General features: G+C 43.6%; 1 protein-coding gene across 2 annotated transcripts in view; it reads left to right on the top strand.

Annotated features, from left to right (window-relative positions):
- Positions 1 to 16,217, top strand: part of MAMLD1 (mastermind like domain containing 1) — an 83,660-nt gene that overhangs the window by 43,971 nt on the left and 23,472 nt on the right. Inside the window, exons 2-3 of one of the 2 annotated variants that reach the window (XM_055727506.1) lie at positions 4,744 to 6,013; positions 6,227 to 6,450. In XM_055727506.1, coding sequence (XP_055583481.1) covers positions 4,744 to 6,013; positions 6,227 to 6,450 — 1,494 coding nt within the window. Of the gene's footprint in view, positions 1 to 4,743; positions 6,451 to 16,217 lie in introns of both variants that reach the window. The other variant, XM_027799499.2, reaches the window with a different exon arrangement.

Genomic DNA, 16,217 nt, shown 5'->3' with positions numbered 1-16,217 from the left:
CCAGATATTGTGCAGGCAAAGGAGCAAGTGATGGGTGGAGAATTAACAGGGGCTGGCAGCAGGGCCACGGGGCAGCCTGGCTCACGTGGAGAGCTGGAGTGGCAGCTGAGGACAGTTGTTGCATTAAAGAAAGGAGGAAGGCTGAGTGACAGTCAGGCAGGGAGCCAGTCCAGAGGTGCCCATTCAGTTGGTTGTTAAAACCCAATGGAACCACCACAGTATGTATTTATTAACAATTTGTTCTCTCTGCCTCAGTTTTTGCCACTTCCAGCTTTCCTTTCTCCCTTTGTTGAGAAATAGTTAGTTACTCAAGGCCAGCGCCACCTCCTCGGTTTGAAAGGTGCCTCATGCCAAAAGCCACCCGAGCAGGCAATTTCACAGAGCCCAGCCTAGGAGGAAGCACAGGCGAGGACAAGTTCCTCCTGCCGAGTCCACCTTTTCTTCTTTTCTTCCCTGCACAAGAGAAGCCTGCGGAGCACTCTGCCCACACGTAGGGGATTGGTTCTGCGCGAAGAGGTAGCGTGTGACAAATTAGATGTTTGTAACTACAGCTGCATGGCTGCCTTGGATGGAGCAGAGTAAACGGTTATTATTTATTCTTGTTACGCTGCCATTGCGAGCTAGCAGTGGTACTCATTTGTAACTTGGGTCTTTCCCAGAAAGACAGCCTCTTGGTTTTGAGAGGACAGTAGTGTTGGGATCATGGCACTCTCACTTTTAAAAGCAAACCTGAGATAATGGAGGACTCATAATCAGACATTGTCTGAATTGGAGGGCTTGCTTTTGGTTCCCAGGTATTTCCAAATAGAAGTTAGCCTGTGCTTGCTAATGCACTTTAATGAATTTTGACAAGGTCGCAAGAGCCCCTTTGTTGCCTGTCTGCTTCGTCCTTGCCTGCACACACGAATGAAGCTTTCCCGTACTTAGCCACAGCCTCCAGCCAGCTTAAGAGCGAGTGTGTGTGTTACGTGTTTCTAAAATATTTCTATTTGCTTCTTAGGTATTCAGTTTGAAACAGAGCTGCCCAGTTATTAATCAGCAGAGAAAGTGGAAGAAAATATTTTGGTGCTGCTCTTGTTTCTGTTGATTTTGTCAAATAGCATTAAGCCCTCTTGAAGAAGAGGAAAATGAGTTGGAATAAATGAGCTCCTTCCTGTGGAATCCAGGGCGAGATGAAGGAAATAGGCAGAAAAAAAGTTTGTAGTAAGAGAAGAGTCTAGGAAAGGATAGATAGGCCTTAAAAAGTTAGTCCTGAGGCATCTGAGAGTACTGAATGAATGATCTGAACAAGCAGCTTCTTCATTTAGTTAGGTCAGGAGCTCCTGGTCCTGAAAGTTGTAGTGCCTCAGTGATGATGTCCTGGCACCGTCATTGTTAGCATGTCCGAGCCAGCCAGTGTCCCTGTGACACAAAACTGCGTTACTGTCCCCTGCACTGGTCAGGGCTGCCACGCTGGCACCTTGATGGAGAGCAGTGGCTGGGAGCTGGGGAGAAAAATGCTGGATCCTCACAGACGGCGCCGGCACTGAGCGTGCTGTATGGGGGTAACAACCATCTCCGTTCCAGTGGGCAGTACTGGAACAAACCTCTCAGCTAGCCCAGCCAGCCCAAGGAGAGATTTCTTCTCTATGCAGCTGATACTTCATACTTCAGTGCCCGATGAAATACTGTCATCTACTTCTTTTTATTTGTGATGTGCTTCAAGCAGAGGGCTGATGATACCCAGGCATCCCCTCTAACCAAAACTATCCTAGGATTAATTCGGTTGCTTTATGGAGAGTATCTTTCTCAAATTTGGGGCTGTAGTCGAATCTATCTTAAACAAAAGCAATGCTCCTAAATTGCGTGGTGTTATACCTGCCTGCACCGAGGGAAATTGGTCCTCCATATTTTATGGTCCTTGTGCAAATATTCACCTGGGAAACAGGATTCTCTTGCTTTTCAAGAGAACATGACACCCAGGTAATTTCACTGCCTCTTTTACAGGCAGGCTTCTCACGAGGGCTAAGCAACAGCATCCTATTTAAAAATCCTGTCCCAGTTTCAGAATGCCCATGCCATCTGAAAGCTATGGCCTTATTTTATCTAGATATATAAACATATCTAGTAGTAGTCTTGGGGAAACTGAGTTTTGTTTTCCCATCACATTTATTCCCCAGTGCAACAGTTAAAAAACTTATTTTTCAAAGTGTTTAGAAAGCCCAAATTTTTTCCCCAGTAACTCAGAGCATAGGAATGTCCTATGGCAGAAGAAGCGCTGGCAGGGACACGCATGCCAGCATGTCAGCTGGCCAAGTGTGGGAGATCCCCCACCGCTTCCTGCCTGAAGGTTCCCAGGGTGCAACTTGGGAACACGCTGTGTTTATTTTGGATGTGTGAAGCCCCTGTAAAGATTCTCTATACATGTCTGGGTTTAAATATATGTAGTTACGCGCTACCAACATGTTTCAGCCTACGCAGGGCAATATCTGTTGAAACATGCAACTCTGGCTTAGTTTTAGCAAAGAAAATGAAGGAAAACAATTTCATCCATCATTAGACCAACACTTGGGAGAAGATTTAGGCCTTGTTCCATTTCCTAAAGATAAGCAAATTTTGGCCTCATCAGCCCAGAGGAATAATCAAATCGCTGATGCTTCAGCTGTCTCTCGCCATGATGTAAAGGCAGGCTCTTGCAGAGCAACAATTCCAAGCACATGCGGGACTGTGGCCGAAGGGGGCTGTCAGGTAACCCACGAACACTGCAGTGACAGCAGCTCTCCCCGTTCAGCATCGGCTCTCACTTGCCGGTGGTTTCTGAGTGCAACCCATGTTAAAGCAATGCAACTGGCGATCACAGGAGAGAACTGATTCCCCTAGTAAGGGGGAACTCTCGGGGGGTAAGGGGGAGATGCCCATGTAAAAAGGTCTCTGCCACGCTGCCATTCGAAACTGCTGTGGCTGTTGATGGAGGGTAGGTGGACTCCTAAGAGGTGATCAGCAGCTCTCTGTCGGATGCAGACCTGCTTCTCCATCTGCCATGATGCTCATGTACCATTAACTTGTATCCTCTCACACTCTTCCAAACGCCTGTGAAAGCTGGATACTAGCATGGCAACGTCCAATACAAATCCTAAACTACACCTATAGCCTAAGCAACTGTAGGCTCAAAGCTGCCATCTTCTCTCTGCCCACCAATTTAGTGATGAGAGAGTGTGTGGACTTGGGTGAGTCCGGCTGAGTGAGCCGCTGGGCAGCTCTCCCATATTCTCCCATGTCAGAACAGTGCACGTTTGTGGTCAATTGCCTGAAGATAGGTTGAATCGGGGGGGTGGATGTTGACCATTTGGACACTGACCTTCATGTGCACATTGCAGAAGGTGTGCCCACCTTGTGCCCTGCAGCCCCCGCGCACTCGGCGGTGATAGTCCTGCGACACCGCTCCGACAGCACCGAAGTCGTTGGCCATTGCGGAGTGACTCTTAGGCAAAACTGCGATGTGCTTAATGATTAGTGTAAAATTTAGAAGTTAAGACATACTCGCCACAGCCCTAGTGTGGGTCTGGTTACACCAGGGTTAAATGGGGGGACTTTTCTAGTGGTATGAGCTGCTATTAGGTGTGAATTTTTGGCATGGTACTAGATGACTGGCAGCATTTGCAATTGTGGGCCAGAGCTGGGAGAGGCTTCACTGTGAGAGGGCTTAGAGGAGCGGTGACTTTCTTTCATTTCCCTATTGCTGATTAGAATCTTTTGTCAATGCTACCCCCCGCTATTGACAAACAAGAACATAACATTTATTTCCCTTAACTCGAAGCAGCAGTGTTAATGGCTGCTTAATCCTATGACATACAGGTAATGCTTGTTAAAATTGAAAGCCACAGATGACTATTTGGAAGAGATTGCCATATCACACTAAACTAGTACTAGAAGCATTGTTTTCAGTTTCACTTTCTTTATATGTAGAAGGCAGGGGTTTTTTTCCCTAAGATTTGTGGATTTACAACTACACCTTTTCTTGTAGATCAAAGTATTTATATAATTGTATTTTGAAAATACTTCCATTTTCATGAATGGGTTGCAGAATCCTTCAAAAGAACAAAGCTCATACTGCCTTAGACTTAGAAGAATAAACAAAAATTAAGAAGTTTAGCTGTTATTTACTCTTTCTGAAATCTAAAACATCTGTGATTAGGAAGCTTGAAAGTCTGTTTAGATAGATAGTCGATAATTTGTTTTGTTTTGGTTTCTTTAGAAAGTATGCCAGTTATTTTAGATGTTCTGCCTATAAAGAATGTAAAACAATTTAGTTGTCTCAGGTCTGAGTTTAATCCGAGTCACTGGCAGAAGGTCACTAAATTCAGTCCAGGGTTTCATTCGAATCTGCCATTTAGACCTAGAAAATGTTACCATAAAAATGTTGGCATGTTTGTTATGCAGGGAGTATAATGTCTTAATTGAAATGGTACCAGAAACTATTTTAAAAAAAACTTCTATTACAGTTCACATGACAGACAATATTTTATAGCTTTAACATCTGTTTTAAGGCCAACATGTGAGATTTAGACTTTGACAATTAGTCTTTTGATTTCAGTGAAGTTGCACCCACTTAAACCCTGATTGAATTTGTCTCGCGTGGTTGGGTTTTTAATTGTATGATTTAATTTTCTTTATCTCCAGCCCAGCGTTATAGTATGGAGCTTCAGAGCATGTTAGAATAAGGTCAATAACGGATCCTTTCTTCTTCCTTTTTTATTTTCACAGTTACAGGGATCTATTAAAAGAAAACTGGAAGATGATAGCTCTCCTGCCTCCAGTGGCGTGCCTGATGTCATTTTCCCAAATGACAGTAAAAGACTTTGTCTTGACGACGTAAACCTTGCCATGGGCCAAGGTGCCAACCCCAGTGTGGCGTGTCCAGAAATGCAAAGTTCTCCGTTCTCCACTAGTCACAGCGCTTCTTCCCTGGGAGTCGCAGGTCATCCAGTGCTCCTTGAAAACAATCACATGAATGGCAGTGGCATCGGTTCCCCATTTTCAGTGCCACCCAACACGGAAATAAATCAGAAGGGGTCAATAGGAGGGCAAAACAGTAACATTGTCCACTATGATGAGAAAGGAAACAGCTTACAGTCTATGGACCAAGAGCTGCAAGATCTGTTGGAAGAGCTGACGAAAATGCCTGATCCTTCTCCCAATGACCTGGATCTGGAGAAGATTTTGTGCAGCAAGGCTGAAGAGCCACTTGGGTTGAGTCATTCTCAGCCAAGCATAAGTACCACTTCAAAGTCCTCCCCACAGACTTCCCACTTGGAGAACCATGTTGCTAACAAAGATTTTTCTCCGGGCTGCAATCCAACCAGTGGAGGATCTCCTCAGATGAGACCCTCATCTGCTGGAGCTAACTTCCAAGTTCCTCCCTCAAACAAACCTGCTGCATCGCCCATCTCTACAGCAGCTCAGAGCAAGAACCAGCCACCACCTATGCTGCCAGTCCCCTTACCCAACATACCTGGCTCCAACTGGCACGCTCAGCAGCTAAAGCAGCTGGCAGCTAGCAAGCAGGTATCTACTACTAAGCAACAAGTACAAGCTCCCAGCTGGCCAACTATGTCTCCTCCTGGTCTCTCTCCACCTTACAGGGCAGGATCATCCCCACACCATCAACCTTTCAGTCCTCAAAACGTCATGGTATCTGGCATGCCTGCTAATAATTTACCAGGGAACAACATTCAGAGTCCTCAAAACACTCTGCTTTCAAGCATGACTTCCAGCAGCACCCCATCCAATGGCCCCTCTCCTCCTTATGGGTCTGAGAAACTCTCCAGTCCAGCTCTGAACCAGCAGCCCTTCAGCCCGCAGAGCTCCATGCTGCCCACGCTGACAGCAGCCAGCTTACCAGCCAACAACATTAAAAGTCCACAGAACAACTTGGTTGCCAGCATGGCCTCCACAAATACTGGACCTTCTCCACCGTACAGGCCAGAAAAGCTGTCAAGCCCAGCTCTGCATCAGCAGCCCTTCAGTCCTCAAGGTACTTTAATCTCTAACATCACTCCCACCAGCAACCCCACAAGTATGCAGAGCTCGCTTTTTAAATCAATGACTACTAACCAGTCCAAAAATATGAACATAATTATGCAACAGCCATCCAGTAGCTTACAGCCGGGTCTGGTGAATGAGAGCCCTGTTAGCCAAGACCAGTTTTCTTTCAATAACACCAAACCACTGTCTCACTTTGCCTCAGAGTCAGCTACTCAAAAGATGTCACCTCTGACAGCAGGACAAGGGCAGCAGTCTCTCATTCACTATCTGCAGCAGCAGCAGCAGCAGCAGCCGCCTCCAGCCACGCAGCAGTCCCAGCAGGCTAACAACAGCCAGTTTCTCCAGCAGCAGTTTCGACAGCTGATGCAGCCACATCGGATGCAGAGACATGTGCAGCCTGCCACATTGCCATCTCAAGGCAGACAGGTGAGAACATCTCTTGTCTTACAGGGCTTATGTGAAAATATTGAGTCACTTGTTTTCTTATTTTTGCTTTCCTTTGTGTTTCAAATGTGACGTCGCTAAACTTCTGGGGTGTGCACGGACAAGGCAATAACAACAATCTGGCATGATTTACCATTACTCCAGTTGAAATGTACTGTAATTCCACCATGCATCATCTCTTCTATCCCAGTGGAGAGCTTTGTGCTGTTAGGCAAAACACATCTCGTACCACTCAAATACACTATTTTTGTGCGTATAGGTGGTATTCTTATTTAGCTTATGTTGTAAGCTGTAGAGGCATTCCTGTAACACGTTTCCCATCATCCTTTTAGTGGGAATGTCTTTTTCTTTCTTAGTGTCCTTCAACAAATTTATCTCTGTGTTATGCTTCTGAGACTAGAGAAGATCAGGTGGGGTGAGAAGTGAAGTTAAGACACGACTCCTTCATGGACAGCGGGTCAGGCAGTACAGCTCCCAAATAGCAGAGGCAGACTTTAAATATTTGTTACTAGCATTTGTCAGAAGCAATGCCCTGCTTTGGCTGAGGGCCATTCCCCACCCTTTGTTGATCTGCGATACCAACTGAGCTGGTAAATACAAAATGCAGCTAGCAGGAGTGAAGCACAGCCCTGATTTCTCTCCAGCAACCTTCTCCCTGAGACTTGCAGAGAGGTGCGAAGCAGTGTCCACTGCTGCCCCAGGTAAGAGAGATTTGCTGTGCGTGGGGATGTCAGAGCAAGGAAGGGCTTGGGGACTCAGTCTGAGAGCAGCTGGGTGTGTGGAATAAATAGCTATCTTTTTGTTAGGAAGAATAGTAGGAAGCATGGAACCTCACCATCAAAGCCAAGTACCTTGTTAGGCTGAACCAGCTCTGTGGAAGCAGAATCCTTCAAGCTGCCTGTGCAGACAGGCATTCCAGCAACTCCTCACGAAGCACTGAAACACTTCTCACCCAGCAAACCAGAGATCGATCACTGAAGCTCTGCTAGGGTCGGCTTGGCTGGGGAATACACTCCAGAGCCTGGTTTTCTTTGCTCTTCTTCCCTGCTAACTGGTTCTCACAGAGGTGGGTTTCTTTAATATACGCGACTTGGTGTAACCTTGTCCTACGATAGCAATGAGAAATAAGGGGATAGTTACGAAATGTCAGCTTCTTAGTGGTAAATCAATGAGGTGCATTCCCACTGTGCCACCACAGGATCAACTCAGTCTTTTCCAAGTTCTACATGCTCAGTACTCCCTTGCTTCAACACAGCAGCTTAAAACAGACAGTTGGGGAGGGCTGGTGATGTGCTGAATCTGCTTATCCAAACATGCAACATAACGATATGGCATGTATAGTTCGCTTTAAAGGCTTATCAGTGTAAGGCCCCTGATTCAACAAAGGCCTGAAAGCAATTTTGTTGCTTTAAGCATGTGAGGACCCTGTAATTTGGGTCAGTAGGACCCAAATTAAACACAAAGTAGACGGTCTTGCTCGCTTGGGACCTAGGAGTATGAGTGAACGTGCGATTGAGAGTGAGTAAGTTGCTGCAGCTTCACAAACTACTGCCCATCCAGTGTTCTACTCCGGAGGCACTGTGGGTGAAGAATACATTCACAGTGTTTTACCACATCTCGGATGATGGCTAGTAAGTCGTTAACTGCAGTAACATGATTGCTTTTGATCAAATGTCCATAAACTTTGAGCATATGGCTTTTTTTCTGGCTCCACCGCTGGGTGTGTGGAATTGCCACATCCCTGTTGGATTCCTGAGGCTTCCTGTGCCCTAGTTTTCCCTGCTTTGCATTTTGCTCTTACACCTCTGAACCCCCTACATCATTGATTAGCCAAAAAAAAAAAGAAGAAAAATTCCTGCAGTCAGTCTCTTTAATTGGCTGAAATAGCCCCTCTTCCAGCAACTTCCCTAGTGCTCTGCCTGTGCTGCATTTTCAGCTGATTCTCACCACCAAAGAGAGAGTTGTTATAATTTGGTGGCTATCAGTAAAGATCAGTGACAGTTAAGACAATGATTACAGGTGATGAGCATTTTACATTTTCAGACTAGTTAGGTAAGCTTACGATGCCCCCCTCATTTTACAAGGAAGACTTATTACAATAATTATACACCGGATGACAGTGCTTCAGTTTCACAGTCTGTTGAGCTGCTGAAGAAAGATGGTGGATGTTCAGGAGTGGAACATTTTGTTAGGTTTTTATAACTTTAATGCTAATCCCATAGAAGAAAACGAATCCTGAGTGCTGATTTAGAAGAAAAATTACATGGAAAAAAATATTATAGGTAGGAAACCTTAAAATTATGGGATATTTGGTAATTTTCTTTGAATTAGCATGTAGAACTGTTACTTACCTGCAGTAGATTTCTTATTTACATTGAGACATTGATCCTGAAGTTTTGGACTCGACCTGCTGTGTACCGGTTTTACTCCATTATAGTGAAGTAGCTCTGGTGCCTGTGGGTTTGATTTCCAGCAGTGCACCCAGAGCTGAATTTGAGCTTTGAGGAATCTCGGTGCTAATTCTCTCCTGAGGCAGGTGATGAATAGGATTTTTCAAGCATAGGGCAGTTGTTTCATTAAAAGGCAAAATGTTAAAGATTCAGAAGACAGGGGAGACAACTTCTGTGTCTTCAAAAATTAGTAACCTTCTGCTGGCAAATCACCTGGTTTAGCCTCATTCACAGACATTTGCTCAAAGAAAAATCACAGTGTTTCCTGGAATGTTGTTTAGTGTTTAAAAGTCACCCCCTTACTGTCCATGTGTGTTTGTAAATGTGACTAAAATTTCTAAAAGGAAGGCATAGTACTCTCTTCTTTTGAGCAAGAGGTGCAGCTTTGTACAGAAGAAGAATGTGGACGGTGGCCAGTTGGAGGGAGAACAATAAACCATGAAATGTGATCCTTGTAGCAGGCAGAGCAACATGGGGAAGAGAGCAGCAGCTGGGACAGAGACCTGGGGTGAGCTTTTTGCTGTTGTTTTAATGCGTATGGAAGCAAGGACTCCGCATTCCGAAAACTGGTTCACTACTGGTGCCTCACAGCCCTACCATTTTTAATGATACATCTCTTAGGCGTAATCAGTCTGAATCCCAGATCCTGTATTGCCTGGACAACTGGTAAATCTGATAAGGGCTAATGTTTTCCCATCTGAAGCACTATGTCTTTATTGTTGAGCATTGACGGATATTGATCGAGGCACTGACAGTTTGCATTGTGTGATATTGCAAAGCCTGGTGGTGCTAACGTCGCTCTTGTGGGTATGTGCGGGTTTTCATTTTACTTGTGTAGGACTGATGCTCGCTGAGTGAAATTATACTCAAAGGTCTGGACTCATAAATCCACAATATAAAGATGGTAGTAAATGCCAGTGTCAAAGATAGTCTCCAAAAGGATCACACGCTGTTTTCTGGGCTTAAGCTGAGCCACTTGACTTTATTGGCTGTTTCTGGGTGCGTGAAAAGCCGCATTTGCCCAGGCAGGTTGGAGAGTTGGGCATCTCCCTGATTTTCATGTCTAAATACAGTTTGTACTTGCACATCTCCCATTCTGGCATGTCAGATTATTGGGCCCAATTCTGCCTTCAGCAATGCTGATACATCACTGCTTCCAGAAGAGCTGCTCTTCTACCCCCGCCAATATAAGAACGGGCGCAGGTTTTTGGGAATGGAAAGGAGGGTTCCCCTGGGGGCAGGAAAATGAGCCGGTGATCTTTGCAGTTTAAGGCAGGCTGGAATGCAAGAAACCCTTTGGGTGGCTGTTACTTTTCCAAGCCCAACTTTATCCGAGTTAAAATGTGAGTCTCGAGGAGGAGGGCAGTATTGCTCACTGCTCTGTGTATAAAATGTTGAAAACCAAAACACAACTTAAAAGGTTGTTTTGTTGGGGAGATGTAGCTAATAAATAGCCATTGTTTGGGTGGGACACACTGCGCATTTCTGAGCTCCACTTGTGCTGTAGGAACCAAATGTGCTATTCTTAGAGCTCTCCGCATTCCTGCTGACATCCAGATAGTTGTATACTGGATTGTCAGTGAAGGGTATATTTGTTTCAGCTTCATTGCCAAAAATGATGGTAGAGGAAAAATGACAGGAGAAGAGACAGAGAGAAAAATAATATTATTTGCAGTAAACATGGCTATATTTTCCTACATGTGCATCGCACATGAGATAGTGAAGAACATGCTGAGGACTAAAAAACCTTTGAAAAGGACTTGACAGTGTTTCTTTAATGGTGGTAAAAGCAGCAATACAGTATTTGAGTTAGCAGAGTAAATTACAGGTTGCAGAGAAACACCAAAACCCCTGAGCTAGATTAAATATACTAGGGGGAAAAAATAAACAAAAAATCTTGTTTCTGAGCATAAGTTCTCCAAATATAGAAACAAAACGGAAAAAGAAATGCACTGTTATAAAGAGCAAACTGACCCAGAGCTTAGATGTCAAAGGTTATATAAATATAATGGAATACAGAATACAGCTTTTATTAATGTAAACAGAAATGTTAATACCAGGGACTGATTCCTGGGTGTCTTATGTGAAGTTATTTCTCCCCATGAAAAGTCAGTGCACCATGACTGTTAGTTGAGACTTTTTTGATTCAACAGCACTTAATGTTTATAAGCTCTGATGCAAATTGATTAAAAGTTTGGAAAAGCAGAGAACGCAGCACACAGCATCTGAGTACATACAGTCCTTTTGTAAGTACAGGGAAAAGTCATGGTTTATTTGGGATTTCCAAGATGTCGTGAGGAGTCTTCCTAACACATGAAACAACTACTGTATCATGTAGTATTAATGAGTCAAAAAGTACTGGCCAGATTTCATCTGCAATTTCACATACACCCACACACACTTTTCTTTAAGTGTCAGACTTATCTTTAAAGCCACTTTGAAGTTTCACTGGTATTTCCTCCTCTTTCTTTTCTTTTCCCTTCTTTTCCTTATTTCCTTTCCTTTTTCCTTCTCCTCCCTTTTCCCTTTTTTCCTTTTTCCTTCTCCTCCCTTTTCCCTTTTTTCCTTTTTCCTTCTCCTCCCTTTTCCCTTGTTTCCTTTTTCCTTCTCCTCCCTTTTCCCTTGTTTCCCCTTTTCCCTTGTTTCCCCTTTTCCCTTGTTTCCCCTTTTCCCTTGTTTCCCCTTTTCCCTTGTTTCCCCTTTTCCCTTGTTTCCCCTTTTCCCTTGTTTCCCCTTTTCCCTTGTTTCCCCTTTTCCCTTGTTTCCCCTTTTCCCTTGTTTCCCCTTTTCCCTTGTTTCCCTTGTTTCCCTTGTTTCCCCTTTTCCCTTTCTTTCTTTCTTTCTTCCCTTTCTTTCTTTCTTCCCTTTCTTTCTTTCTTTCTTCCCTTTCTTTTCTTCCTTTTCCCTTTTCTTTTTTCTCTGAAAAAAGTGTTTTAAATATTTTTTTTTTCTTGTACTAATACTGTGGAAAAGGAAAACAGATTTTATTTCAAAGGGTAATGTAGCACAATACCAAAGCAAAGCCTTTGAGGGAGTGGAGAGCTTTTGAAGGCAAAGCAACAAACCCTTCAGCTAATTAAGTGCCTTTGAATAGGGGAATAAAGGAAGCTGGTGATGAACCTGGATTACAGAGAGCAATAAGGCTGAGCCTGGAGTTTGACCTCTCCACAGATGTAAAAACATCTTCTTGAATGGTCATTTCTGAATTTATATTTATCCATGCACTTGCAACTAAGTTGATGTTTTGGGGTTTTTTTTTCAACTTGGAGATTGTCCTCTCCTTTCAAGAGAGACTGAAAGGAGCTTGACTGAAGTTATCAGACTGCCATCTTCTCCTCCATCCCCTCCCTCCCCTGCAAATAATGTAAGACAACTTTTGGGAAGTAAGGAGTAAAACTGTGGAAAGAAGCAGGGTGTTTGGCCTCAACATGCCAACAGTAATACAACATTTTCAGAAGTGCAGCAATTGAGATAAAAAACTTAGTTCACAACTGATCTTAGCCCATTGCTCTTTCACATTGTTTTTTAAGTTGCATATGTTGTCTTCAGATAGATTACAGGTATTTCAAAGCATTTCCCTGTTGTAGTGGAGCACTTGTTGCCGTGTCTTAACCTTCCCGGTTCTTTGGCTTGTATTCTGAGATGTTTACAGGCACTGATATTTCTAGCAGCTCTGCCTAATGCACTCATCATTCCTTCCCGTTTAGCTGTCTGTTGTGCTGAAAGCACTTTTGGACGCCACGTAGCACATCATTAGGGGAAGCAATCTGCAGAGGAGAGGCTTGTAAATAAACCAAATCTTTCTGAACACCACGTGGGGAGCATCCTCTCCCACCCTCACCATTCCCCTCCTTTTGCATCTGAAATTAATGCGGCTGCTACATCAAAGCTGCAGCACTTCCCTCAGTCCAGCCGGGTCTCTCCCTTAGTTCTGACCTGTTTAATAAGGTGGAAGATGTTCTGCCAGCAATTTAGCACTCGGGACACAGACAACTGGACAAATTAAAATCCACTTGGAAAGAAACAAGAGGCTCGGGAGGCACTAAAAACACCAGTGAGGGGTGCTGGGAGGCACTGAAGAAAGTCTTTCTCTTCGTTACCTGCAGGACGATGAAGCGATGCATGCGCAGGCTGACGTGGTATTGTCCAGGGGTTTGGTGGAGAATGGCGAGAGGAAGTAGTACTCATGTACTGTGAACGTGGAGATGGAAATGTGACTTATACCAGAGAAATTTAGGGCAAGGCGCTGAATTCCAGCCTGACAGGCTGCTTTAATGAATTCCCTGGTGCTCGGGACGCAGGCTGTATGTCCGTGCTGTACCACCACCACCCCGGCACGGCCATACAGCCATGGGGTGAGTGGAGGAGAGTGTGTTATCACACAGAGGTTCTGCATTAACTCTAAAAAGAAACAAAAGCCAAAAAACCCCCGTGGTTTTGAGCTTTAAGCAACAGGCAGTTGTTTCCTCCTGCTCTGCAGTGCAGGGTAGGAGAGAAGCCCTTCTCTCAAAGGTGTAAGGAAAGTGGTGGTGTCATACTAAAAAGTGATTCATTTGATGTGAAACCATATTCTGACACCCGTTTTGTACCAAAACAACTCTGACCCTGCTAGCCTAGGTGGGCAGTTTCTCTCTGGTTTTCTAGGCAGCTTGATAGCAGGAGTCATAAGTTTTTCTGGGCTAAATATCAGCTGAATCAGGCCCCAACTGCAGATTTTCTTGCTTGCTTTCCACCTCCCTGCCCCCCCCCCCTGCCCAGTAACCCATTTTACTTTCTTTATTACCGCAGAAAAAACCATCCATATGCAGAAATCTTTAATTTCTAAGCAGTTGAGCAAAAAGTTTTGAACATATTTATTTTTCTCAACTGTGCCCTTAGAAGCAATGAAGTTATAAACATCCTAGGAATCTAGGGAGAGACTCGGCAACCTTCTCACTGTTTGTCTTCATAATGAATGCCGTAACTTCCTTCTGCGTATGATTCTTAAGAGTAACAACATGAATAGCGGTTAGTGATGGGTAGGACACACCACTTGCATCCTCACTTACAAGTCAGTGCACCCATAATTCTTATATTGAAGAGGTGTGTTCATGGCACAGCGTGCTAATGAATAGCAATGAGGAAAGAGTTTCCATGACCCTTTTGAACACCCAAATCATTGCATCTGTGCTTTAAATTCCCATTAATATCAGAACATCTTAATTTCACTTTTTCCCATATTTGTTGAAGGTAGATTTTTTTGTTGCCTGTATTTTCTGTACCTTAGTAAATGACAGTTTGGGGAGCTTATTTTGAACTAAAAGCAGGCTGGCTTTCAGAAAATGTACTCCCTTTCCTAAAACCATGCCCTTCTTACAACCTCACATTTGATGCCTAGATTAATAATTATTTTTAACACTTTTGCAGTGAAACTGTGAGAGCATGGTTTGTACCTTTGATTTTGGAGGTGGTTTCCACCTAGTATTGTCTTCTAGTAGTCTAAAATTACATCTGTATTCCACAAGGCAGAAATAGTTACAGAACCAGAGTCTAATTTAACAATTACAATAAAAAGCAAAGAAATAAATAAGAGAGTCCCTCAGATGCTGTTAAATCATGTGCCTGGCGCCGGACGGCGGTTCGGCAGGGTGGGGTGACTGGAGCAGCCTACTTTGCCCTTCTGCTCTGCTCCTCTGTCATTTCTGCCTCACTGCAGTAAATGCTACACGCAAAATAAAAGTACAAACATGTTTTGTTTCAGATGCAATACCTAGAAATAACTTTTCTGGTAAAATGAACTCAGTCTCTTTTTTCTTTGGGCATTTTGGAGAAATTTCAGTGTGTGGGTGGGGGAAAACAAAGCCGTGGCTGTAAACAGGAACTGATATTGTCTCCGCGTCTGAATGGGGAGAGAAACTGAACTGGCCTCAGTGGTTCTCTCGTACATCTGCAAGTCTGGAAACACTGGGATGATTCACAGTTTGCTGATTAATACAGGAGCAAGCAAAATGGTGTGAATTAACGGCCATTACAGAGCTGCACTGGATGGCAAATATCCCCCTAGAACAAATGATGTTTCACGAAGATTGCTTAGAGGAAGAGGTAATGGGTCTTAAATACAAATTAGAAGCAGTCCCATCAAAGCTGTTAACATTAAGGTTTGAAAGCCAAACACTATTATGAGCTGTCTTCAAAAACTGTACATTTAGGAAGCATATCAGTCTGCCGTGTTGGCTGTGTAATATTTCTCTCTCGAGCTCTTTGGACTATTTCAAGCAGCCAGGACTAATTATTAGAGAAATCCACAATCAGAATGTAGCAGCTCTTCTTAGGGTTTTGAAGGCTAATCACTCTACTACATGTACATTTTAAAGTTAATTTTTTTATAGCATGTATGAAGGCAAATATTGTCATTATCAGTACGTAACTCTTAAAAGCCCTACTGTTAACAAAACCTAATCCCATATTACAATTTAACCCTTTGCATATAGGACTATTAAAAGAAGAGGATAGGAAATACATTACTTTAGCATAAACAATATTCTCTGTATAACCAGCAAAATTATTTAACATTCCTCACAGAAGTAATGAAAATGTGATAGCTTAGATTGGTGTCAGACAGATGCAGATGTGAATGCAGGCTGTGGACAAGCTGTGCCGAGCTGTTTTTCCCCATTACAGAATTGATGAAAGACCCACAAGGAGTGTAAGCCCTGTAATGTAGGCAAAATAGTATGATATCCCAGTCTAAGACATTATATTAACAGCTTGATCTTGTAAAGATTCAAACACACACCCCTAAATATACGCAGTGGGAGGTCGTTCCAGGACGAGTACAGGTTTATTTCTGTGAGCAGAGTGAGTCTTGTATGTGTACAGTCTTTGTATGCTCAAGAAAGACCAAAGGTGGAGGAGAAAGATGCAGCAAAGGGCAGAGTAATCATTGGCAATGGCATATTAGCGCTACGGCAGAAAAAGAGAGTTGGAAGCTTCACTGCACTTGTTCCTGCCTCAGCTCAAGTTTACATTTGAATTATTTTGGGGGGTTCTTTTTTTTTTTTTTTTTTCTGGGGGTCAGCACCAGCATTTTGTAAACATGCCAAACTTTGAATAAGTTTATGTTTTAACCAATCCAGTGATTCTTTACAGTCCTCTGGGGTTTGTTTTTTACAGTCATGAATTCTAGAAGCAAAATTTGTCCCTTGCAGGAAGCAAAGCTGCCCCCTCCTCTTGGGCACAGCAATAACAAAAGCAAATGAAGGGAAAAAAATTCTTAACAAAGACTTTTCCCCTCTCTTTTTCTTCTGTGATTGCAGGTTG

Source organism: Falco cherrug, chromosome 15 (assembly GCF_023634085.1).
Source record: "Falco cherrug isolate bFalChe1 chromosome 15, bFalChe1.pri, whole genome shotgun sequence".
Taxonomy (NCBI): Eukaryota; Metazoa; Chordata; class Aves; order Falconiformes; family Falconidae; genus Falco; species Falco cherrug.
This window is presented reverse-complemented; position numbering and strand designations above follow the sequence as displayed.